The sequence below is a fragment of the Leuciscus leuciscus genome (genome assembly GCF_965113295.1).
Source record: "Leuciscus leuciscus genome assembly, chromosome: 23".
Taxonomy (NCBI): domain Eukaryota; kingdom Metazoa; phylum Chordata; class Actinopteri; order Cypriniformes; family Leuciscidae; genus Leuciscus; species Leuciscus leuciscus.
This window is the reverse complement of record NC_138747.1, coordinates 766,108-793,607: the sequence shown is the minus strand read 5'-3', so window position 1 is coordinate 793,607 and position 27,500 is coordinate 766,108. Positions and strand designations below refer to the sequence as shown.

The window sequence follows — 27,500 nt, the reverse complement described above, 5'->3', positions numbered from 1 at the left end:
CTGCTCATTCTGGGTCAGACTCCTTCATTTACCTTACCTCAGTCTCACTTGATCATGTTTACCTCACTGCATCATGTTTACCTCAGTCTCACTTTATAATTTTTACCTAAGTCTCACTTCATCATTTTTACCTCACTTTATCAGGTTTACCTCAGTCTCACTTTATCATGTTTACCTCACTTTATCAGGTTTACCTCAGTCTCACTTTATCAGGTTTACCTCAGTCTCACTTTATCAGGTTTAACCTCATTTTTATCATGTTTACCTCAGTCTCACTTCATCAGGTTTAACGTTACCTCATTTTATCAGGTTTACCTCAGTCTCACTTCATCATGTTTAACGTTACCTCATTTTATCAGGTTTACCTCAGTCTCACTTCATCATTTTTACCTCACTTTATCAGGTTTACCTCACTTTATAATTTTTACCGTCTCACTCTATCAGGTTTACCTCACTTTATCAGGTTTACCTCAGTCTCACTTCATCATTTTTACCTCACTTTATCAGGTTTACCTCACTTTATCATTTTTACCTCCGTCTCACTTTATCAGGTTTACCTCCGTCTCACTTTATCAGGTTTACCTCATTTTATCAGGTTTACCTCTGTCTCACTTTATCAGGTTTACCTCATTTTATCAGGTTTACCTCATTTTATCAGGTTTACCTCAGTCTCACTTCATCAGGTTTACCTAATTTTATCAGGTTTACCTCACTTTATCATGTTTACCTCAGTCTCACTTTATCATGTTTACCTCAGTCTCACTTTATCAGGTTTACCTCATTTTATCAGGTTTACCTCCGTCTCACTTTATCAGGTTTACCTCATTTTATCAGGTTTACCTCATTTTATCAGGTTTACCTCACTTTATCATGTTTACCTCAGTCTCACTTTATCAGGTTTACCTCATTTTATCAGGTTTACCTCAGTCTCACTTTATCATGTTTACCTCAGTCTCACTTCATCATTTTTACCTCGCTTTATCATGTTTACTTCAGTCTCACTTTATAATTTTTACCTCAATTTATCAGGTTTACCTCACTTTATCATTTTTACCTCATGTTCATGTTTACCAGCGAAGCGAATTTGAAACACTTTAAGTTTTCAAACAATCATGTCCTTCCTGATTATTTTTTTGTCTTGTTTTCAATATATTTTCTGAAAGCAAGTGTTATTACAGCTATTTTGTAGTACTTTCTAGAAAATAGCACAAAAATGCTTATTATGGATGTGTTTGCAGTGTGCATGTAATGCGTTGTCTTATTGCTTTTGTATTATTTATATTATACATTATACTGGCAGTCTTCAAGTGTTTATCAGCATCTTTTTTAAAGTCTATTAGCACATAAAGTCTAGAGAAAAACGGTACAAATTAAATAAATAAATAAAACAATAAGATTAAAATAAGTAAATAAATTAGATTAAAATAAGTGGATAAGTAAAAATTTAATTATTAGTTAGTTGTTAATCTATTAAATAGATTAAATTAGATTAAAATTAATAAAACTTAATTAATAATTAATAAACAGACAAATAAATATTACATTTAACAGTACATTACTATAGTGAGTCGGAAAAAAATATAATAATGTAAATTTAATATAAACTCATTTAAGTTTCAAAATATTAATATTACAGATTATAAATTGTGTGTTTATAGGTGTGTTTTAAATGTTAGGATGGGGTCGTTGATATGAGGATGATGATATTTGGGGCTCTGTGAGTGTAAAAGATTGAAAAGCCCTGCATTAACATGTTGCATATGAAGTTTTATAGTTATTGTTCCAGGTGATGTGTCTCCAGTCTGACCGTAGTGAAGAACTCATGGATTAGAGTAGCTAATCCCATCCGGCTGTCTGTCAGGGTCATTAGAGTTAATCAGGACGAGTTTATTACTGGACCACAAACTCTGATCTACATTCATTACAGACGTTACAGTCATGATAGCAGATTTAGACATAATTATTACTTCTGTTACTAATTACAGTAACATTCTCTGTGATGCTTCCTGCTGTGTGATGGAGTTAGTCTTCAATATCCCATAATATGCATCAGTTCTTGTTTGAGAACCATTGCATAAAGTTTAATTTTTTTAGGAGAGTATGTTTACCCATATACTTATATTTACAATATTTATTCTTTTTTTTTTCATTTATATTTAATGATGTATCTGTTATTATGTTTTGTTTTTTACATAACTTAGGAATACATAGTTACAATAATGTTTTGTGTCTTCTTAAGTGTAATATTTGTTTTTGTCTTGTTTATGCTTTTGTAACGCCTAAATTTCCCCTTGGGGATAAATCAAGTTTTATCCTCATCAAAGTAACGAGAGTGTGTGTGTGTGTGTGTGTGTGTGTGTGTGTGTGTGTGTGTGCGCGCGCGTGCGTGTGTGTGTGTGTGTGTGTGTGCTTCAGGCTGGCTGTCGTGGTTCGGGAACAGTATCGTGATCTTCATCCTCTTCAAGCAGAGGTCTGTCCTCCAGCCCACTGATTACCTGACTCTGAATCTCGCCATCTCTGACGCCAGCATCTCTGTGTTCGGATATTCCCGAGGAATCCTCGAGATCTTCAACGTGTTCAGGGACAACGGATACCTCATCACATCTGTGTGGACGTGCCAGGTACAGGAAGTGGAATTGTGGGTAGTGAGATCATTAGGTGGCGTGTTCATTACAGCAATGTCTCTAATAGATTATTTAGCAGAAGTTATTAATAATAATAATAATAATAATTCGTTACATTTATATAGCGCTCTTCTAGGTACTCAAAGTGCTTAGGCGCTTATTACTCCATTTGTGCGTCACGCGTCATTAACTACAGTCTGTATGAAAATTGGCACATTTGTAGTGATGGTAATGAATAGTAATTTGACCAACTTTGGGGTCTCTAGGACCAGCTCTACAGCGCCACCACCAGTTCAAAAATTCACGTTAAAAACAGTGGTTTCACTTTATTTTGATGGTCCCTTTAACACATTCTTTGACTGTAAGTAACATTGCACCTACATGACTTTTAACTCTCATTAGAGTATAAGTAGAGTATTAGTAGATAGGTAGGGTTAGAATAAGTTGACATGTACTTGCAAAGTTACTTATAGTCTGTAGAATGTTCAAAAGGGACCATCAAAGTCCATCATTTTGAAAAGCACAGTATTACAGTTTTTGCTACTACTCCTTCAAATCTTCTCCAATTCTTATGAAAATTGGCACCGGTGATCTTTAGACTGAGCCGTATGGAAATAACTGAACAGAATTGATTGATTCATCTTTGTTCAAAAGTTACGTTGTTACGAACTTAACTATGTCGACCCGAAGTTGGTTCAGAGGCTGTATCTCAGGCAAACTTTGATCAATCGAAATGAAACTCGGTACGCTTCATCGGAACCATGATCTGAGGGTCCATGCCAAATTTGGGAACAGCGCCACCTACAGGTCATGAGATCTGAAAAATGGCTATATTTGCTCATAACTTTTGAAAAGTTTGTCAGGAGATGAGAGAGAAAACAAGCAGTTCATTCATATAGTTATACTTGCTAGCTTATACATCATAAGGTCCAGGGGCCGGTTACATAAACTGCTAAAACTAGTCTTACAACGTAGTCATTACATCTGTCACATAAAAACGTAGATTGGTCTGATTTGATACCGAAAAGTAAGACTGATTATCAACTGCTAGTTGGTCATACTAGTTCTTTAGACACAACATTATGGCGGTGTTTATGCAACTGGCCCCAGATCTCAGGTTTTATAAGTCATAACTCTCTTTATAACACAGCTGAAGTGTTAAAATCATATGGTGTTTTTACAGATGATAATAATGGATGTGAGATCTTTCTGACTCCGTCCTGAGGTGACGTGTGGGTCCGTGTCCAGTGTGATTTTAAACCCATTAAGGGCTTCTGGACTGAAAGCCAAAGAATCACGGTCTCATTGAGATGTGGAGGTGTGATTGGAGATGTCACACACACACACACACACACACACACACACACACACACACACACACACACACACACACACACACACACACACACACACACACACACACACGCGCACACACACACACAGCAGAAACACAGCCATTCGTTCTCGCATTTCAAATGACACCATTAAAATGCCATTAACTAATGTTATAATTGCCTCATAATTGTGTCTGTTCAGTCATTAATTCAGACAAAGATAATTCCGATCATTTTACGGCTGTCATGCTTTTATGAGGCCAAAATAAATGGATATTTAGACTCGAAAAAAGAAAAATTTAGTTTTATTGTGTGTAATTGTAAGAGATGTTGCAAAAATATGTTATTGCATATATAATTTTTGTTCTGAGGAACATTCTGAACATGCAACATTCTGACTCTAAAAGAAGTGACGGAAGGTGACGACGCATATTTGTCTCATATTGACAATTTTCATGATTATAAAAATGTATTGATTTGACAGATTTCTCTCTAGCTCTAGCAGATGAACTAGTTTTATAAGTCAGACTTCTATGCATGTGTTTATCCACTCATTCCTCCATGCATCTGTCGTTCTCTCTCAGGTGGACGGGTTCTTCACGCTGGTGTTCGGTCTCGGCAGCATCAACACACTCACCGTCATCAGCATCACCAGATACATTAAAGGATGCCACCCGAGTAAAGGCAGGGACATTTCCATTACAGCTTTAACTCCACGTCACTTTCCTGAGCGAGTCTGCTCTTATTTGAGCTGCTGTTGTGTGTGTTCACAGCTCACTGTATAACCAACACCACGGTGATCGTGTGTGTTATTTTCATCTGGATCGGAGCCTTGTTCTGGTCCGGCGCGCCAATCCTGGGCTGGGGAAGCTACACAGGTCATAAGAACATCATGTGGAGATACACACACACACACACTCACTCGCTCGCTCGCTCGCTCACACACACACACACACACACACACACACACACACACACACACACACACACATGCATTCACTCACACACACTTACTTGCTCACTCACACACACACTCACACTCACACACACACTCACACACACACACACACACACACACACACACACACACACTCACACTCACACACACACTCTCACACACACACACACACACACACACACGCACACACGCACGCACGCACGCACGCACGCACGCACGCTCGCTCGCTCGCTCACACACACACACACACACTCTTATATATATGCATGTAGAAAAGTGTTTCTTCTCTCGCTGTTTGACAGATCGAGGATACGGCACCTGCGAGATCGACTGGGTCAAAGCGAATTATTCCACCATCCACAAGTCCTACATCATCTCCATCCTCATCTTCTGTTTCTTCATCCCCGTGCTGATCATGTTGTTCTCCTACGTGTCCATCATAAACACGGTGAAGCGAGGCAATGCCATGTCAGCGGAGGGCGACCTGACCGACAGACAGCGCAAGATCGAGAGGGACGTCACTATTGTGAGTCTGACTTTACTATGGTCTTCAGGAGCGTAACGTTGGAATAAGATACGCAAGCATTCAGATTGGACACGCTCGTTCTTTATTTTAGAGTTATAATCAAATGAGAGAGAAAGAGACAGAGAAATAGGATGTTTTTCAGGTTTCACATTAATCATAATGAGGCACAATTGTCAAAACTGATACCATAGGAAGTGATAAACTTTAACAAAATGTGATTGTAAATGTTATAATAGGGATTTTATAATGTCTAAAAATAAATGCAAAAGCAAAACCTGTGAAAAGGACTGTATTAGTGAATGGAATGACAAAAACATTTTAACAATATTATAAATTAACAGTAAAACCAGTAGATGGCAGCAGAGGACCACTCATTGGCTCACTTTCATTTTAAAAGTGTTTACTACTAGTTAACCACGAAAGTAAGGCACATTTTCCGTTAACTTCATAAAGCATGCTTACACATGAGTCTCTGACAAACGGTCTAAACGCGTTTTAGATCACTGTGGCGCCCCCTATTGGCCAATCAGGGCCATACCTTCAAGTCATCAGTGACAGAAAGTCATGAATTCTCCTCTGGCCAATGAACCAACAGTTTATGATTATGATTCAGGCAGCAGAATATATATCCAGTTCCATCTGCCAATGTCTCCCCATATTGAGACCTACAAGTTTCATGTCCAGGCCTTACGGTTCTGTCTGGATGATCAGTTTTACAGCGGAATAATAATAATAATCTTAACAATTACAATAGCGTTTGAACCCCTAATTATGTAATTAATGTGGCACTCGCTTCTGTTTGGTCCTCAGGTGTCCATTGTGATCTGCACGGCGTTCATCCTGGCCTGGTCTCCGTACGCCGTGGTGTCCATGTGGTCCGCGTGGGGTTTCCACGTGCCCAGTCTCACCAGCATCTTCACACGACTCTTCGCCAAGTCTGCCAGCTTCTACAACCCGCTCATCTACTTCGGCTTGAGCTCCAAGTTCCGCAAAGACGTGAGCGTGTTGCTGCCGTGTAGAGGCGACGGAAAAGACACCGTCAAACTCAAACGCTTCAAGAAGATCAAGGGGAAGGCGGACGGTGCGTCGCCCGGAGCCCCGCGGCAGCGCTTCAGGAGACCCGAGGAGAACCGCAACTTACTAAAGATCGAGAAGTACCGCTCAGAACGAGAGCCGGCAAACCCCGCCCCCAGCCCGGACTCAGGTGTGGGCAGCCGTCCCGAGACTCCGCCCCCTGCCAGTCAACAGGTGTACTCCATCAACGTGCCCGAGCCGTCAGACACGCCCGAGTACGAGTGCGTCAGACTGTAGATCAGGAGTGATCGTGCCGATTTTTCTGTTTTTTGATTTTTCTGTTTTGATTTTTTTTTTATTGCATAACAGAACAATAACAGCATCAGAGGATCACAATGTATTCAACTAGTATCTATTACATTCATAATAGCATCAAAGGAAACGGAGAAAAATAAATAAATACAAGTAAATGATGTGTGAGCGACTTCAGTTTCATGCTAATGATGTAAGCAGCAGGAAAAGCTATTTTTGTAAATGGATGTAAATGTGAAATATTGTTTTTTAACAACTGTGTACGTCAGCATTATTAAAGACAGTTTTGTGTTTACGCACTTCTTCACAAGACATTAAATACGAAACATCAAACATGATGATGACATTCCACTGTTTCTTTCTTTCAGACTCGCATACTCTCTGGAGTAGGTACTGCTGTATAACACCTTCAGGTTTTACAATCATAATGTGGTACAATTGTCAAAACTGATGCCTTCGGAAAAAAGTTATAAACTTTGACAAAATGTGATTGTAATTGTTATAATAGTGATTTTATAATGTGTAAAAATGAATACAAAAAGCAAAACCTCCGAAAAGGATTGTATAAGTGACTAAATTAACATTATGACCAGTAGATGGCAGCAGAGGACCACTCATCGGCTCACTTTCATTTCAAAAGTGTTTACTACTAGTAAACCACTAAAGGCACATTAACTTCTTCAAGCATGCGTACACACGAGTCTCTGACAAACGTGTTTTTGAGTTTCGCGTTTTTGATGGCGCCCCCTATTGGCCAATCAGGGAATACCTTCAAGTTATCTTTATTTATATAGCGCTTTTTAAAAGCAGCTCTACAGAGATAACAGGAAAATCGGGGCATACCTTAGCAATGTCTCCCCAAACTGAGACCTGCCTGTTTCATGTCTCCAGGACTTACGTTTTTTTTTCTGCATGATCAGTTTTACAGTGGAATAATAATCAAACATAATGATGACATTCCAGCTGTTGTTTTTTTTCAGAGACTCGCATACTCTCTTGAGTAGGTACTTATTTCGTACTTGATCTGAATGTCCTACATTCGCCATGTTGTCATGATCATGTGACCTGCCAGTTGCGTCGTTTCTCTGGCGTTCAGAACTCCTCTCCTGTGGCCTCATGGGATTATGGAAGCTTGTTTCCGCCACTGAATAATAAATAAATAATAATAATTGCGACTTTTTATCTCACAATTCTGACTTTTTTCTCAGAATTGCGAGATATGAAGTAAGAATTGCATGATATAAAGTCAGAACTGAAATATAAACTATTCTGAGGTAAAAAAATTTTTTTTCCAAAAAGTCCGTCTTTTTCCTTAGAATAGGACTTTATATCTCGCAATTGCGACTTTATTTCTCACAATTCTGACTTCATATCTCGCAATTGTGAGAAAAAGTCACAATTCTGACTTGATATATGGCAATTGTGAGAAAAAAGTCAGAATTGTGAGAAAAAATGTCAGAATTCTGACTTTATAAGACACTATTGTGACTATTTCAAGCAATTCTTACTTTATATTTAGCAATTCTGAGAAATAAAGTCAGAATTGCGAGATGCAAACTCGCAATTGTGAGATAAAAAGTTTTATTCTCTCATCCTTTGTGTCTTTTATTTGTCCTCTTCATATGTATGTGTCTTATTACTTCCATTAGACATCTGACTTTACATACGAATGTTTTTTTTGTTTTTTTTAACTCTTATGTTCTCCTGAATGTGTGTATATTTGCATCTGTTTCTTGAATAAAAAAATAAAAATGAAGATAATAATTACAAATAAAAAGACAAAAAACAAAACAAATATCTGGTATTGCTCATCCGGGAACTTTTTGCCTACTTTTTTTTATGAATACAGACACACTTACTTTCAGCTGCTATATAATAGTAAAGTACAGTAAGCAGCCGCGCTCGTGACTTTTATGCTTGCAGTCAATTATGCTAATCAATTATTGACGTCATCAGAATAAAAAGACATTTTGAACTCGCCAGTTAATGCAGTAACACTGAGCTGATCCACAGACCTCTTCAGCTCCAGCACAGACTGGCTTTAGCAGAACACGGGACTGATGTTGTAATGAGAGATATTTGGAGAGCCAGACGTGATTTATCCTGGTGTCATTAACGGGACGCGTTCGCAGAGTCGCTGCTCTTCATTACATTAATCTGAGAAATAACCTTTCAGCCGCTGAGACTCACTGATGTAAATCTGTCAGAAACACGAGAGGAATATTTCACCTCATTATGACGCGAATACTTCTCCGCACTAATCGTGTTTCTAATGGAAACGGCATGAAAAAGTATTTTTGTACTTGCATTTGAGTTTCACATGAGATTATAGTTCAGCCAAAAATACAAATGTCTGTGATCAAAGCTGAAAACAGTTGCGCTGCTTCATATTTGTATGGAAACCGTGATATATCGCTTATTTGCCGGGATTCTCTGATGAATAGAAAGATCAGAACAGTATTTTAAATATAATCTCTTGTAACATTATGTCTTTTTTTTTGACACTTTTGATCATTTTAATGCGTCTTTAATAAACAAATGTATTAATTTCTTTCAAAACAGTGACAGCTTAAAAAAAAAAAAAAGAATTTCAGTCTACTGAAATAATGAATCCAGCAGCGCCCTCTAGTGGCCGCGGTGACTTACTGCAACATCATCTGTGACACAATTTCCAAGACTTTTCCAGGTTTTCCATGAGCGCAGGAACCCAGTAGGTAAATGGAAAGTCACAGCACGAATCACAAAAAATACAAAACACACGTGAAATACAACATATTATTTTATTATTGTATTATATTGATAAATGTCCATCTGAGGAAAAAAAAAAAAGAATACAACAAGAAATCAAGAATAAACTGTAATATCAATAATAAAATATGTACAAGAGGAGTATAGCATTTATTAACAATCTTTCCACTCTCTCTCTATACAAGCAAAAGGGTAAAAGTTCAGTGACAGCTCTATACAGGCGGAACCGGAACCGGTCTCGTTCGTGATGTCACAGTCCGATCGTCCAATCAAACTCCCTTCAAATTCTCCATCTCAACTCTTTAACGTTTCCGATAATCATTGAAGCGCGTCGATCGATCAGTAACCGGTTATCAAATCTCCGTTTAGCACTTTAGTATGTTCAGTAGCCGAGTCAGCTGTACAGTTCCCATCTCTGACCAGCAGGTGGCGCGAACTACTCTCTCTAGCACAAATATCGATTAATCTTCACTGTTAGCTTCGCAGGTTAATATACACTGTATTCTGGTTCATAAATAGATTGTTGATCAATACTTTAAAACTATACATATTGAGATTCTTTCTTATATATCTAAAATTAATACGCACCGAAAATGAACGAAATCAGAAAATATATTTACTAGTACGAAAACACGCACGCGCACGCACGCGGTTCCCTTTCAACGTCCCAAACCAGCGCGCGCTCTGTGCACGAGCTTAACGGCAAACGTGCCTCAGATTTAAAGGAGAAGAATCCAAAAATGAAAAAATTAACTATTTAATCACCCTCGTATTCCAATCGCGTCGGAGGTGCTGTCTCCAACACTGCAACATGAGCAGCTCATTAAGTGTCACAATTACCAGTTTTAATTGCAAGAATAGACAATATCTCACAATTCAGACTTTATAAACCTGTCATTTTTTTCTCCTACTTTGTCCTACAATTCTGAGGGGAAAAAAGTCAATTGTGAGTTTTAAATTTGGAATTGCGAGAAATTATTCGCAATTGATTTTTTTTCCCTCAGAACTGGGAGATAAACTCAAAATTCAGAAACAAATGACAGAACTGTGAAAAAAAAGTTGCAATTACTTTAAAAAGAAAATATTGCAAGTATCTCACAAGTCAATGTTTTTTCTCACAATTAGGAGAATATGCAGGTGAAACTCGCAAAATTAGCATATCGTGCAAAAGTTCATGAATTTCAGTGATTCAACTTAAAAGGTGAAACTAATATATAGACTCATTACATGCAAAGTGAGATTTCAAGCCTTTATTTGTTATAATTTTGATGATTATCGCTTTCAGCTTATGAACATTTAAAACATTTCAGAGATTTTGAATTTAGGGTTTGCATAAGCTATGAGCCATAATCATCAAAATTATAACAAATAAAGGCTTGAAATCTCACTTTGCATGTAATGAGTCTATTTATTAGTTTCACCTTTTAAGTTGAATCACTGAAATTCATGAACTTTTGCACGATATGCTAATTTTTCGAGTTTCACCTGTAGACTCAAAACTTTGAGATTAAAAGTCATAATTATCATTTTTAATAGCGAGTATATATCTCACAATTTTGAAAATTTTCTCCTCAGAATTTCAAGCTTATATATCGCAATTCAGACATTAAAGCCCAATCGCATTTTCCTCGTAATTCCTAGTTTGTTTTTTCAATTCTGAGGAAAAAAGTCGATAGTGAGTTTTAAATTTGGAGTTGCGAGAAATTATTCGCAATTTTTTACCCCCAGAACTTAGAGAAAAAATTCAGAATTGTGATATAAAAAGTCACAGTCAACTTAAAAAGATGTCGAAAAAATGTTTGGGAGAGAAAGTCCCACGGGTTTGAGGGCGAGTAAACGCTGACAGATTTCAAGTTTGGCTGAACTAGTCCTTTAACAACATTTGGTCGAGTAGCAAACCTCTGGCTGAAGGAAACACACAAACACTCAGTTCTCTTGTAGTGCTCATGTCATCATTTAAAGGCAAACGATCCCCATAAAAGCAGAAAGTCTCTATCCTAGCAGTTAAAAACACGCAGACCTGCACACGCACGTCTAGAGAGTTCAAGTAATCACAGACCAATAAAGCAGAAGAGTTTCAAATAAAAAACCTCAACCTGCAAAACGTGGGTTACGATCTATTAGCAACCGACCACCAGTCATACAATGATAAAAAACACTAGTATCTGTTACAAACTATTACATCTCAAACACACAAACCAGCGCCGGTGCGCGAGCCGGTGAGGATGAAAACGACCCCGACGTCACCGGGTTCAAACACACAAACCAGCGCCGGTGAGGATGAGGACGACCCCGAGGTCACCGAGTTCAAACACACAAACCAGCGCCGGTGCGCGAGCCGGTGAGGATGAAGACGACCCCGACGTCACCGGGTTCAAACACACAAACCAGCGCCGGTGAGGATGAGGACGACCCTGACGTCACCGAGTCCAAACACACAAACCAGCGCCGGTGCGCGAGCCGGTGAGGATGAAGACGACCCCGACGTCACCGAGTTCAAACACACAAACCAGCGCCGGTGAGGATGAGGACGACCCCGAGGTCACCGGGTTCAAACACACAAACCAGCGCCGGTGAGGATGAAGACGACCCCGACGTCACCGGGTTCAAACACACAAACCAGCGCCGGTGAGGATGAGGACGACCCTGACGTCACCGAGTCCAAACACACAAACCAGCGCCGGTGCGCGAGCCGGTGAGGATGAGGACGACCCCGAGGTCACCGGGTTCAAACACACAAACCAGCGCCGGTGCGCGAGCCGGTGAGGATGAGGACGACCCCGAGGTCACCGGGTTCAAACACACAAACCAGCGCCGGTGCGCGAGCCGGTGAGGATGAGGACGACCCCGACGTCACCGGGTTCAAACACACAAACCAGCGCCGGTGCGCGAGCCGGTGAGGATGAGGACGACCCCGAGGTCACCGGGTTCAAACACACAAACCAGCGCCGGTGCGCGAGCCGGTGAGGATGAGGACGACCCCGAGGTCACCGGGTTCAAACACACAAACCAGCGCCGGTGCGCGAGCCGGTGAGGATGAGGACGACCCCGAGGTCACCGGGTTCAAACACACAAACCAGCGCCGGTGCGCGAGCCGGTGAGGATGAGGACGACCCCGACGTCACCGAGTCCAAACACACAAACCAGCGCCGGCGCACGAGTCGGCGAGGATGAAGACGACCCCGAGGTCACCGAGGCCCAGATCACTAGTTATTCATTTGGCATTACAGGCAAAAAAAATATGAAAAAGGCAAAAAATAAATAAACATCACAGATTTCAGACAATTATAGACTTCCGAATCGTTGTACTTTGAGTACAGCTTGTCAAAAACTGCAACACATTCAAACTATTATAAGACTTTTTTCCGCATAATCACAAATATTCATAAACTCTAATCAAACGATCAGCGTTAAAGATCTGACCGGAGAGGGTTTCACAGACGCGCCGTTTTTAAAAATAAAAACATCCATAAACAGGCAAACGGAGTTTGATCAGATCCAGGAGAAACTGCAGGTTTACGCGTAAACATATTAATATTATTAATTCAACGTAGCGCTTATGATGGTTGAATCTCAAGAAGCCCGTCAGAGACGGAGTCACCACAGAATCAAAGACTTGAAGTATATTTAACAAAGAAAACGAGCACAGATCCAGTATTGTGTTGAACATTATGAAAGATCTTAATGCGCCGTTTGTCATGTGATCTTGGGGTGAAAGAGCGTTTGATTGGTTTATATTCCCACACAAACATCGTAGTAAGTTTCTGAGCCGCATCGTTTTTATGTTATATTATGTACAGATTGTTTTGAATAAATTAACATCGGCCGGACGAGAGGATCATATTCTCTGCGTTTCAGTGTTTATAGACCAGATCGCTCTCGATGATTCGCAGTAATTTGACGTATTTGGTGAGTTTAAAAGTTTGTTTCCACTCGCCGGAGAGGAGCGGAGAGAGCCCGACTTTCTCGAGACTGTTTGAAGCAAAAGGCACGTCGTTTAAAAGGAGAGGAATCAGAGAGAGTGACACGCTCACGTCAGGAGAGAAATCATGAAAGGAAAATAATAAAAAAATTAATCTAGGAAGAGTGAAACTTCCTGTGAGGCTGAACGGAGGAGGAGCCGAGACGCTCCTCGTGTGTGTGTGTGTGTGTGCGTGTGTGTGTGCTTCCCCTCGAGCACCAGGCCTGCCCGGATCATCAGCTTCGAGTTCGTGGAAGCAGTTTGGGTCGGAGGTCGGAGGTCAGAGGTCATACGAAGACTTTAGCGAGGGCGTCGGCTCCCGCGCTACCGATGTAGCATTTGGTGGGATGAAACGCCACGTCATGGATCGACTCGTCGAACTTCTTCCGGTGAGCCGTGAACTCCTGGATGCACGTCTTGCTCTCCATATTCCACAGACGCACGGAGCAGTCGTGACCTGACACACACACACACACACACACACACACATCAACAACTTCCTCTGACTGATCCACACACACTTAATAAACAGAATGATAACGGTGCTCATAAGTAGAGATTGACTGATGTTGATTTATTTTGATAACCGATATCGATTTATTTGCATGTTTATGTGCCGATAACTGACATACAGAACCGATATTTATCAGTTTATTTGTTTTTGACAATTATAAACACAGCACTAATCTGAACAAACTGTTTAAAGTCCCCCTGTAGTCAATAAACACCTGATATATACTAATAACTTAAGAAACAGGGAACAGGTGAGAACTAATGAGAAACCATGGCAACAAACCAGAACTTAGGCAACAGAAACCATGAGCTAGAAACTAAACAGAACGACTGTGTGTTTTCAGCTGAAAATAAGTGTATTTCTCATGCCTTTAAATATCTTGAATGTAACTCGACACCCTTGCCTCATTTAGTATGCGCGGCTCTATGAATATGCAAATGAGCCCCGCCTCCACTCACTCACTCAGCTCAGAGATCCACTGGTTGACGATCACACGTTGATCTGATTGGTTACAAGGTAGTTTGTGACGTCAGAAACACCAGCGATTTCAAAGCGTGTGTTTGAGACTGTCTTTGGTTCACTGCAGTTTTAAGGAGGAAATACTCAGCAATGCTGTCGACTTATGAATTTACACATGGTTTGTCTTAAAGCGTATTAAAAACACCACATAGACACATAAACAACATTAAAAGCTGGATTTTCACCACAGGGGGACTTTAAATATCGGGTAAAATATCGGTAAAAGCGGTCAATCTCTACTTATAAGCAAAGTAAAATCAGAGTAAAAGTGATGTTTTTCGGGTTCTTTTGACCCGTTTCTGATCTTTCCCTCATAAAAGAATAGCATTAAAAGCGTTTACATGATTCTGATCCGTATGGAAGCGTGAACTTACTGCCGGACATCAGATAGAGTCCGTTGGGATCCACCGCGAGACTGGTTACAGCATCAAGATGAGCCACCATAGAGTGAACACACTTGCCTGAGAAGAACCATCAACGTGAGAATAAACATCATCATCGTCATCATCATCATCATAACTCTTGATGTCCTCTGTTACCGGTGTTGTTGTCGAAGAAGCGTATGTGCCGATCCTCCTGTGCCGTGACGGTGATGGGAAGCGTCGGGTGGCTCAGGACTTTATTGATCTGACACGGCGCATCTGAAAATCAAACAGGTCAGAGGTCAGAGAGGATCATGGGACGTTACCAGTCGCTCATCTGCTATTTATAGGAACGTTTTTTTGTTTGTTTTTTTGGGCAAGTTTAGTAAAAAAAAATAAATAAAAAAAAAATTAAAAAAAGTGTTTTTTTTTGTGTCACGTACCAATAACAGGAATTTACGGAAGAGGATTAGGGCCAAGCAATAACAAAAAAATAAAAGCATCTCGAGATCAAAGTCATTATAATGCGAGATTAAACTCGTTAAATTTTGAGAAAAAAAGTTGAAATAAAATGTTGAGAATAAACTCATTAAATTTCGAGAATAAAGTCGTTGTGTTTTGAGAAAAAACTTGCAAAATTTCGAGAAAAAAAGTTTAAATAAAGTTGAGAACAAACTCATTATATTTTGAGAATAAAGTCGTGTTTTGAGAAAAAACTTGTTAAATTTCGAGAAAAAAAGTTGAAATAAAATGTTGAGAATAAACTCATTAAATGTAGAGAATAAAGTCGTTGTGTTTTGAGAAAAAACTCGCAAAATTTCGAGAAAAAAAGTTGAAATAAAAAGTTGAGAACAAACTCATATTTTGAGAATAAAGTCGTGTTTTGAGAAAAAACGTGTTAAATTTCGAGAAAAAAAGTCGAAATAAAATGTTGAGAATAAACTCATTAAATTTCGAGAATAAAGTCGAAATAAAATGTTGAGAATAAACTCATTAAATTTCGAGAATAAAGTCATTGTGTTTTGAGAAAGGGGAAGGAAACTCGCTAAATAATAAAACTCGCTAAATTTCGAGAAAAAAAGTTGAAATAAAATGTTGAGAATAAACTCATTAAATGTAGAGAATAAAGTCGTTGTGTTTTGAGAAAAAACTCGTTAAATTTCGAGAAAAAAAGTCGAAATAAAATGTTGAGAATAAACTCATTAAATTTCGAGAATAAAGTCGAAATAAAATGTTGAGAATAAACTCATTAAATTTCGAGAATAAAGTCATTGTGTTTTGAGAAAGGGGAAGGAAACTCGCTAAATAATAAAACTCGCTAAATTTCGAGAAAAAAGTTTAAATAAAATGTTGAGAATAAACTCATTAAATTTCGAGAATAAAATCGTTGTGTTTTGAGAAAAAACTCGCTAAATTTTGAGAAAAAAGTTGAAATAAAATGTTGAGAATAAACTCATTAAATTTCGAGAATAAAATCGTTGTGTTTTGAGAAAAAACTCGCTAAATTTTGAGAAAAAAGTTGAAATAAAATGTTGAGAATAAACTCATTACATTTTTTGAACAAAGTTGTTGTGTTTTGAGAAAAAACTGGTTAAATTTTGAGAAAAAAAGTCGAAATACAATGTTGCGTTTATTCTCAACATTTTATTTCGAAATTTAACAAGTTTAATCTTGCATTATAATTACTTTAATCTTGAGATGGTTTTATTTTTTATTATTGCTTGGAATTAATACATACCAGTGTACAAATAAATAACTACAAATGAAACAAATAATAAACTGGTAGGTGTGATTTGTTAACATTGCCTAATGCATTAGCTAGCACAGACTAACAATGAGCAATTTATTTTATATCATTTATTAATCTTTATGTTAGTTAATAAAAAGTTGTTCATTGTTAGATCACTAATGTACAACGTTTGATATTAAAAATGTATTATTAATTACGTTTTAGTAAATGTTGAAATGAACAAAGATTAATAAATGCTGTAGAACAGTGGTTCTCAAAGTGTGGTACGCAGGCTCCGTCTAGTGGTACGCAGAGGAATCACTGAATTTTGCACGTAAGATCAAACCGGTGTGATCTTTTACTGTCTATTGTGTGCTCAGTCTTGGCTGGTCCCTGGAGCGTACGATACGATTACACCGGTGTAGAACGGCCAGTGCATCACGTGATCAACTGCTAAATTTAAATTGTCCTTTCGCAGTTGGCTGGCGCTGAGCCAGAGACGGACGCCACTCAGGCGCTGTCATATATCACAATTATTCAGTGTTTTTAACCACATAATGTTTATTTTAGGTTTCAGACATTTAAATTCACATAAGTACTAAAAAAACAATACATTTACAATTTGTAAAATACACACTGATGTCTATGGAAGCGGAAATAATAATAATTTCCATTATAATTAGACGACACGTTTTACACATTGTGTAAGTAACTTTAAAGTTAACTAACTCTATTCTTCTCCCAGTTCACCGGCCACTTACTTTCATGTATTTCGGGAGAAGTGGATGAATTCACGTGCTGTAAATCCAACAGATCCGAATCTCTGAACTGTGGCACTAACGTAACACGGCGCATATAGCTCAACTAACGCGATCGTTATAAACAACATAACACTTACACTTGCATATATTTGTCAATCGGAATATCAAATATTTCATGCCATAGCTAACAAATTTGTGAATATTTTGAATAAAACAATGAAATAAAAGCAGATAATTAGTCATTCAGCGCTGCGGTGTGTCACGTGACAAGCAATGACGCGTCACCATGGAAACAGTAAAGTGATCAGTTCTAAATAATGATCGCCTTGAAAAACTCACAGGGGTCAGCCAAAATATTTTAAATTTACGTTTAAAAGGGTTAAATATGAATAAACAGCCTGTTTTTTTTATTATTAATATTTTAAGGACAGTAGGCTACAGTTTTTATTTCACTTTTAGTTTTTTATTAACCTGTATGTAAGCAGCACAATACATTGTTAATGTTCAAATGGTGTTTTTACAATGTTTAAAGTGGCTGACAATAATAAATATTCTTATTAGAAATTACTGTAAGCTGCCTCATTTTTGAGCTGTGCATAACTGAAGCTGAATAGGCCTACTACGCTACTGTATTTTCATATTGGTCATTATGCTGGTACTTGGAGAGCCAAATATTTTCTGAGGTGGTACTTGGTGTAAAAAGTTTGAGAACCACTGCTGTAGAAGTTTTGTTTGTTAGTTTTTGTTAATGTACTTAATTAATGTTAACAAATAGAACATTATTGTAAAGTGTTGCCAATAAATCGTTTAAAAATGGAATTCTAACCACTCTGAAAAATACATTTTTATTTAATACAAGGATTTTAAGCGTCAAGCGTTCTGTTCTCGTCAGAAGATTAGATATTAATATGTGCTGTGTGTAGTAGAGTTATAAACAGTGCTGCTCATGCGCTGATGTGTTGATGATGCGCTGATGTGTCATGTGTGGGAATATTACCGGGTTTCCCGGCGGTCTGCGACTCCAGCTCCAGGATCATCTGTCGGGTCTCCATGTTGAAGATGCCGGTCCTGCCGTTACTGAAGGACGTGACCATGTGAGCCGGGTCACAGCACACCAGATCCACTGACGACGGGACGCCCATTTCTGGAGCAGGGGAACACACACGGGTCACATGTGCTTGAGCTTTCACACGTTTCACACCACAGAAGAGCATTCAGAAAACACAGTTTTAGATTTTTGTAAATACACTGATGTGCGCTAATCATTCTTTAAGACTCTATTATGTTGGGGCGTGTTTCTATCCCAATATGAGATAATCATAATCATAATCATGAATGACAGCAAAAAATAAAATAAAATAATAAAACATAATAAAAGTCTTAAAGAATTAAAGAATGACTTAAAATATTTTATTTTATGTAATTTTGGGGTGAATTTCAATCCTAATATCATCTCACCATCATCATTAATGACAGTAATAAAACAAACAAAAAAGATTATTCATTAATAAAAAAATAAAATAAAAATATTTATTTATTTATTTATTTATTTTTGTGTAAACTGTAGTGTGCTAAATCTTTCTTTAAAGGTGCAGTGTGTAATATTTAGGAGGATCTGTTGACAGAAATGCAATATCATATTCATAACTATGTTTTCAGTGGTGTATAAAGATCTTACATAATGAAGCGTTATGTGTTTATTAGCTTAGAATGAGGCATTTCTCTCTACACACACCGAGGTCTGCTTACATACACATGTCTACGGTGGCCCTGAGCGGACAAACGCGTTTCGTCACTATGTTGTTCTTCGTGTAAAGAAGCTTCAGCTAACATCAGCGAATAAAACACTGACACAATGACGAACAAGTGACAATAATATTCGCAATAACTTATAATAAGAATAATTAAGTAAACCTAATTTCTTAATTTATCTTTGTAAAGAAACCTCATTGTTTAACTGGCTACTCTCTGCTGTCTCAGACGACTACATCACTTCCTGTCGGCCACCATAACTTCTGTTGGGTGTGATTCACAACCTCACCACTAGATGCCGCTAAAACTTACACACGCATCTTTAAGACTTTTATTATGTTATTTTGGGCTCAGTTTCAATGCTGATATCATCTAACAATCATCATCATTAAAAAAAAAAGAAGAGAAAACAGATCATTCATAAACTATTATAAAATGTAACAAAATACAAAAATAAAATAAAAACGCTATTTTTTGCAAACGGAAGTGTTAAATCTGTGTGTGTGACCTTGGTTCTGGTTGAAGAGGGCGATGGCGGGAGCAGCGTCTGCAGCGTTCCAGAGTCTCACGGTCCCGTCAGCGGAGCAGGACAGCAGTGTGTGATGAGCCGAGCTGTAGACCAAACCCCACACTGCATCTGTGTGTCCACACAATGACCCGCGCAGCACTGACGGCTCTATCAGAGAGAGAGAGAGAGAGAGAGAGAGAGTCAGTCAGTCATCAAAGCGCATCCATCCATCATAAAAGTGCATCTGTAAATCATAAAAGTGATAAGCAAAACTATAAGTGTGTCTCTTCGAGTAATCAAAAGTTCTACACACACACAATCTTTACGCCTACTTGAACACTTGGAAATAGAGGAAATACGTCATGCAAGTAGACAAGTGGTGAAGTGTAAAGAGTGCAAGTGTGGGTATTTGGACATGGCATCAGTCCCACACACACACACACACACACACACACACACACACACACACACACACACACACACACACACAGGAGCGTACCGTAGGAGTCGTAGGGGTCGATGTTGGGGTTGGGAGTGTTCCAGCTCTGAATGGATCCGTCTAAACCCCCGCTGAAACACTGGTCTCCAGTCGAGCTCATCACCACACACAGAACCGGACCCCTGCAGACCAGAACACCAGAACATGTTCAGATGATCCATTAAAGAGCAGTTTCCGTCTGTGTTTAGTGTGTAATGTCTTGAGTTTCTCCCGGGAACAAACACGTCACAATATTCCTCATTATAATAATTAATATGCAGAATAAAGGGGCGGGGCCTGGTTGAGTTAGTTAGTAGTGTGTTAAACTAGTGGTTATGGAAAGGGGCGGGACATTTCCCAAACACACTCGAAGCGCTCGACCAATCACAACACACCGCTCCAGCCGACCAATCAGAGCACAGTGTGCTTTTCAGAAGGAGGGGCTTCATAGAGACAGGAAGTAAACAGAGCGTTACTGACAGACTGGGAAGAGAGGAGCCGCAACAATGGAGAATATGAGGACAATAATCAACATTCAAGTCCTAGTAGAGCCTGAAAACATTATGAAATATTTGCTCAACATAAAAGTGTGTAGGAGCTGTACCTGTGAGCCCTGAAGGTGTAGATGGGCTCGACATCGAGAGCTGCACACCTGAAACCACAAACACAGGAGTGTCAGGAACCGACGAGAGAAGCTCAGAGAAGCTCCGAGAGGCTGAGAGAACGAGCTCCACAGGCTCAGGTAGGGTTGGGGACCGCTCACATTTGAACCGGTTCCTGAAATTCAGTGCCGGTACACAACGGTACCGTTTCGGTAATTTGTAGAAGTGTTATTGACATTATGCCAGAGCTGCATCGGTCGCTGTCTGCCATTGTCTGCGAACTTGAATATGAATTAAAACAACCATTTTAGTAATAAAAAATAATTCAATGAATGATAGTGTTGTGAATTTTCTAGTAATCAAATGAAGACATAAAACATTAATTTAATTGATCTTTTATATTAAATTGTATCAAACAACATGTGGCACAACTGAGCTTTATACTGTTAAAATTACAACATCGAAGAAAAAGATAATTTATTATTATTATTAGTGTTAGTATTATTATTAAATTGAGATATTTAAATTCTACTGTACAAAAGTAATATATTATCAAGTTAAAACAAACGTTTATTTTGACAGGTTGTGGTGAAGACCTTTGAGTCTCCGTGTGTTAATGATATAACGATAGTTTTCTTAAATGAAACTGTACAATTTCAAAGTCTCAGAGCGGCTCTGGAAAACACTGCGAGCGTCACGCGTGCTTCAGTGTGTGTGTGTGTGTGTGTGTGAGGTCAATGAAACACACAGACACGCACAACATGTGTGTTCTAGATGTGTTCTCAGCTAGCGAAATTTGGCGGCGATTGATTTAATGTGAACTGGCACTCAGTAGTAGCGACGTGATTGGGTCGCTGCCATTAAAAGTGGCGAGTTCGGTACCCAACCCTCTCAGAACAGTGTAGAGAGATGTGACAGTGTAAAGATAAGACTGACTTCTTGGTTGGGGCAGTTTTCTGCAGGTTCCACATCTTCAGCGTGTGGTCTTCAGACGCGGTGATCAGGACCGGCTCCACCGGGTGGAACGCCAGGCCACGGATCGAGTCGAAGTGGTTCCTGAGGGTGAACTTCGGGTTCCACGTCTTACGCAGGGCATCTTTGTTGTTAGTGATCTGAGGAGAGGAGTGAACACATCGACATGGGGATGAACGAACTGACAGTCACACTGGTCATCATTTTAATATATACAGTCAAACCAAAGTTTACTCAGACACCTTCAACATTTCTCACATTATCAGTTTATTTGCTATAGTTTAGAAAATGGTAATAAAATATGATGAACTCAGTTAATATTTCACTGGTTTTGTCCATCCTTCTGTTAGACTGTCTGTATCTGTCAGCTGTTAAACATTTTTTTTTCTCTTTATTTTTATTCAAAAGACAAATGCTATTGTTAGTACAGAGTTTGCATTTTTTTTACATTTTCAGTCCCTCCCCAACCAACCCGAACACACCTGATGATGTATATATAAATTTAAATAAAAAAACAATAGTTAAATAAATAATAAGAAAGAAAGAAAAAAGAAAAAAAGTATAGAGAGAAATAACAGCTGTTAAATTTAACTACACAATTACATCAGAACGTAGGCTCACTATTGGCCTGCTTCACACGCATCACATGACCAGCGTCGGCCAATAGTGAGCCTCCGTTCTGACGTACAACCCAGAAGCGCTGCGCTTTTACACTACATGAACTCACTCAGAGACACACAGAAGAACATGAAGAGTTGAAGAAAGTCGTTATTTTTGTGTTTTGTGCACAAAAAGTATTCTGGTCGCTTGATAAACTTAAGGTTGAGCCGCTGTAGTCACTCGGACTATTTTAACGATGTCTTTACTAACGTTTCTGGGATGGCAGATATTGATTACAGAGAAGCCTATGGAGGAGTGAGACAGCTCTCAGATTTCATCAGAAATATCTTCATTTGTGTCCTGAAGATGAGCGAGAGTCTTCCGGGGTTGAACAACATGAGGGAGAGTAATGACTGACAGAGTTTTCATCTTTGGGGTGAACGAACCCTTTAAGGCCCGATGCGGACTCGTCATCTCCGCCTATGTGCTCGTTTCATACGGATTACGTACATAATCTGAGAATATTTATTTTCCATTTGAATCTGTTCATTCAAATGTAGACATTTCAATCTTTCTACAGATATATTCCTCATGTCTGTGAAGCAAGTATACACTGAGTTTCGGTTCATTTATGTGATGAGCTCAAGTTCACTGGAGACCGAATCGTCAGAAAGCAACATTATTTTACAAAAGTTATTGTGAGTTTAAAAAAACTAAAAGTAAACCCTTTTCAGTTTGCATTACTCTTATCTGTACGACTGAACATGACAGAGTATTTAAAGTTAAATGTAGTGATGTGTGTGTCATGAGGTCAACTCTTCCCACACAAACACTTAGATATGCGCCTAATAATAGTGCACATTTATCTGTTAGCATTAGAGCGAGCGGACTGGTAAAGTTGCTTACATGTTTTCAGTGATCAGCCATATTTGAGGTGGATGGATGGTGAATGTACGGATTTCTGCCATTAACAATCTGTCGCCTCAAGTCTGCGGGAGTTCGTGAGGGGTTTTGTATTGCCGGAATTGAAGTTTTAGTTTTAGTTCTGGATAATAACCCTGTACTCACGTCGTAGGACAGATTCTCGGCCTCGTTGGCCACGGTGAGCCCGGCGAGTTCTCCGAGACCCAGCTCGCTCTCCAGCGCCTCGTCAGAACCCATGATGAAGGACTTTCCCGAGGACGGAGGAAAGGTCAGGGCTTCCACTGCAACACAGTCACACAAACATGAGCCGTTTGCAGAGATGGGGTCATTCAACTCAACTCACAGTATTTGTATAGCGCCTTTTAGAGTGATCTGTCATCACAACCACAATTTAAACAATGTAATAATTGAATGCAGAAACTATGAGCTCATTGAAGTACTGAATACTTGTTTGTTAACAAATGATCATAAATTGATGGTGTTTGAGGCGGGAATACCCTCATCTGTGCGGCCCAGCTGGTGCTCGTTGAGGCGGGGTAAGTTGGGACGCACCGGCGGCGCCACCGGAGGCTGAATAGATGACAAATCCTCTGCGTCTCGCAGATTAGCCAACATGTCCTGTAGTTTACACCGGTTCGGCCCTACAAACACAGAACAACACTGTTCATCTACTTCTGTGGTGTACAACTCCCCGTCACAGTTCAGCCCACCTCCGAGCATTCCTACTCGACCACCAGAAGCATTTCTCTTTCTATGCTTCATCAAAGGCTTACGGTTCAGGATTAGCTTTCAAGGTGGACTGTGTTCTGATGAGGGGATTTGGCACAGATGAAACATGAAGCAGTGGAGAGCAATCAGAGAGGAAAAATTTGTGAAAGAAAAGTGATAATTGAGGAGGCAAGCGAGCGACTCGGTACTTTCTTACAATGGAAGCAGGAGAAGGGGGTGGAGCCTGGTTTATATACACGCCCACTTAGGGGCGGAGTCAACAAGCCACACCCCCTTTCAAAGCACCAGCGTAAAACGCAACAGAAGTGAGCAGTAAAGCACTCAGAAACAATAACCAGAAGGAGAAAAGAAACAGTAGTTGTGTTTGAGATGCAGCTGGATGCTGAAAGAACAGATGATGGAGAACAGAAACAGAGAGCAGGTGCTGCACTCGTTTACTCAGAGCAACGGATGAAAGGAGGAAAAGGAGGAAAAGGAGGAGAGGATGACACGTGACTGGATGAGTGACAGGAAGAACTGAAGAGAGCTGCTGGTTTTTGTCAAACGAATGATTTTTGAGAGAAAGAACTTAAATAGGTACATTAGAATAAGTTAGTGATAAACCGATATATCAGGCCAATTAAACGACCAAAAACTGGTATTTTGACATCATCAGTGTGATGTCACTGGTTGGCCCATGACCAGAAATGGAGATTGGTTTCCATTTTTTAATTTTTTTGAATGAACATAAATATACTGAATCTCACAAAACCTGCACAGACGTTCACTCAGATTGTTTCAGACATGTTCGGTCAGAAATTATATTTTGCATAAAGAAAATGGAGCCTATTTTGAGGACCATCCATCCTTCTATCTATCCATCCATCTTTCATCCATCCTTCTATCTATCTTTGTATGTTTCTAGTATGATTTAGAACTTTGCTAGCATGTTTCAACATAATGCTAGCATGATTTAGCACGTTGCTAGCATATTTAATCATATCCCCTGATATACTGTGCAGGTGTTTGTGAGGTTCACTGATATTATCGTTCTCTCTGGCCGTCCTGTGCTCCAGATACCAGTCGTTGAAGAGCCGACATCGGTCGACCACTAGAAGAAGAAACACAGGAATGAGAGAGAGAGAGAGAGGGCGAGCGAGGGTCCGGTCCGACTTACTCTTCACCCCCTTCTTGCCCTTGCGCTCCTTCTTGTACTGTTCCTTGAGTTTAGAGATCAGGCCCTCATCCACGTCCCAGGACTCAGACGAGGGGCTCTGCTCTTCCTTCTCTACACGGGGGAGGAGGGAGGAACACACGTTACACGCCACGACGAGCCATTCCTGCGCTTCACTGGCAGACGATACACCGATTTACAGAAGCGATCAGAACTTCTGATGCAAAGCTGCACTCTCATTGAACGTCTATCAGTGTCGACTGAGGTGCGTTACAAACCAGTGTGTGTTTGATTATGAGATTACATTAAAATAATATGATAGATAATTCACAGTATAAAGTAGCGTTTAGAGCTTCTGTAGCTCCGCCCATTTTCAGCGCTGCGCTCGTTGTGCTCCGTCTTCCAGACTGTAGTTCTACATCATGAAGGAAAGATCTTACAGAAAATCAACAGTCTAATTGGGAAAAACGGGCCATTATAATTGCAGAAATATGTATTGAAGTGTTTGTAATCATGTGACTGACGTCACGCTTCCAGGATAGTGCTGAAGTCATGAACTAGTTTTGCAGACGGTCTGAAACTGAAGCTGCTGGTTTTCAATCTGCCTAAACCTCTAAAAGCCGATCGATCCGATGGGAAGATGGACGTGCGAACGGGAGAAAAATCAGTCCAATTCTCTTCAGAGACTCAACAGATGGGATCAGGAGGGCAGGGAGTGTGTGTGAGAGTGTGTGTGTGAGTAAGAGTGTGTGAGAGTGAGTATGTGTGAGTATGTGTGTGTGAGTGAGTGTGTGTATGTGAGAGAGTGGAGGAACACACAAGGAGACAGTAAATCAAACACAATCTACAGGATCCTCCAGTGCACTCGATGCTGTGAGCCGCTCTGGACCGATAAAGCCTCTACACTCGCACTAGAGCTGAAGTCATTAAAGTGCTGCTGTGAAGTCAGAAAGATTGTTTCCACCACGGAATAAAAATGTACGGAAAGTCGCAAACAAGTTTCTATTTTAAAGAGCCACTATTATACTATTTGAAAGGCTTTTTAAATCTCCTACAACACATTCATCTAAGATCAATAAACTCTAATGTTCTGATAATCTCCACTGCAGCGTCAGCTCTTTCCTCTCAGTGTCTGAAACACTTCCATCAAGGATTCAGTCTCTCTAAGCCCCGCCTCTCTGAGAGCTGCTCTGCTCTGATTGGTCAGAAACGCTCATTATCATATCTGAATCTCAGCTCTTGATCACAGTGATACGAACAGTAACGATGGCGTGGGTTTTACCGTATCAATCTCAGAAAACAGCGTCTTCTCCACATGAACAACACGAGCCAAACTCTCCCAGTCTCAGATACACTACAGTGTTTGAGGGCGGGGCTAAGAGACGCTGCTCAGCCAATCAGGACCACAGGCTGGCATTATGCTAATTGGCTACAAACCTACAGAATCAGCAGGAAGTAAGACTGAATTACTGACGACTCGTTTCAGTTCAGAATCGATTCCTTCTTTAAAGGGATAGTTCACTTTGAAATACATTTTTGGTATGTTTTAGTTTACCTCAAGGGCATCCAAGATGTAGGTGTCTTTTTTTCCGCAGTTGTTTCAATTTTGATATTTTTAGGTCAAACCGTTCTTGTCTGTCAGTCATATAATGCAGGTCGATGGTCACTGTCTCAAAGAGCAAGCACAGAGTCCAAATTAAAACAATTCCCCGTCGTCCAAATTAGATATACACACTAGATGTCGCCTTAAAGACATTTGTTCCAATGAACTGCCGTATAAGGCGACATCTAGTGTGTATATATCTATGCACCAGTCTGCGTACACGTCAGATCAGATCACTCGGACATGGCTGCGTATAAGAGGTAAAAACGATATAAATACTGTTCGTTTTCTCACACAAACCGCTCGTTTCGTGTCTTAGGCCATCAATGTGTACTTACGATGGGGAATTGTTTAATTTAGACGATAGGGAATTGTTTTAATTTGGACTCTGTGCTTGCTCTTTGAGACCGTGACCATAGACCTGCATTATATGACTGACAGACAAGAACGGTTTGACCTAAAAATATCAAAATTGAAACTACTGCGGAAAAAAAGACACCTACATCTTGGATGCCCTTGAGGTAAACTAAAACATACCAAAAATGTATTTTAAAGTGAACTATCCCTTTAAGGAGACAAAAAGTGTTTATCTAAAGTCTCAATGCAAGGAAAACTGTGATTTATTGATGTATAATTGAATCGGCACAATCATACGCTCTTGTTGCACCTTTAATTATGAATGTTTATGCACTACTCTTCAAAAGTTTTGACAATAAAGACATTTATAATGTTACAAAAGATTCTATTGCTGTTTTTTAAAACCTTTTTATTCATCAAAGAATCCTGAAAATATAATGTATCACTATTTTTAACACTG

At 39.5% G+C, this 27,500-nt stretch overlaps 2 protein-coding genes across 2 annotated transcripts in view; one reads left to right on the top strand and one right to left on the bottom strand.

The window, feature by feature from the left end:
- The window catches only part of opn6a (opsin 6, group member a), a 9,097-nt gene extending 1,087 nt beyond the window's left edge, over positions 1-8,010 (top strand). Inside the window, exons 1-6 of the mRNA XM_082155206.1 lie at positions 1-13; positions 2,416-2,621; positions 4,543-4,642; positions 4,732-4,836; positions 5,219-5,442; positions 6,253-8,010. The exon at positions 1-13 is cut by the window's left edge and continues 1,087 nt beyond it. Coding sequence (XP_082011332.1) covers positions 1-13; positions 2,416-2,621; positions 4,543-4,642; positions 4,732-4,836; positions 5,219-5,442; positions 6,253-6,753 — 1,149 coding nt within the window. The 3' untranslated portion in view covers positions 6,754-8,010. The remainder of the gene's footprint in view (positions 14-2,415; positions 2,622-4,542; positions 4,643-4,731; positions 4,837-5,218; positions 5,443-6,252) is intronic.
- A 1,524-nt stretch (positions 8,011-9,534) lies between these two features.
- The window catches only part of strn (striatin, calmodulin binding protein), a 52,760-nt gene continuing 34,794 nt past the window's right edge, over positions 9,535-27,500 (bottom strand). The window contains exons 8-18 of the mRNA XM_082155817.1: positions 25,084-25,194; positions 23,696-23,839; positions 23,343-23,479; positions 21,639-21,814; positions 20,705-20,752; positions 20,122-20,243; positions 19,623-19,790; positions 18,360-18,506; positions 15,050-15,151; positions 14,885-14,971; positions 9,535-13,934 (exon numbers count right to left, since the gene is read on the bottom strand). Of these exons, the coding sequence (XP_082011943.1) occupies positions 13,765-13,934; positions 14,885-14,971; positions 15,050-15,151; positions 18,360-18,506; positions 19,623-19,790; positions 20,122-20,243; positions 20,705-20,752; positions 21,639-21,814; positions 23,343-23,479; positions 23,696-23,839; positions 25,084-25,194 (1,412 nt within the window). The 3' untranslated portion in view covers positions 9,535-13,764. The remainder of the gene's footprint in view (positions 13,935-14,884; positions 14,972-15,049; positions 15,152-18,359; positions 18,507-19,622; positions 19,791-20,121; positions 20,244-20,704; positions 20,753-21,638; positions 21,815-23,342; positions 23,480-23,695; positions 23,840-25,083; positions 25,195-27,500) is intronic.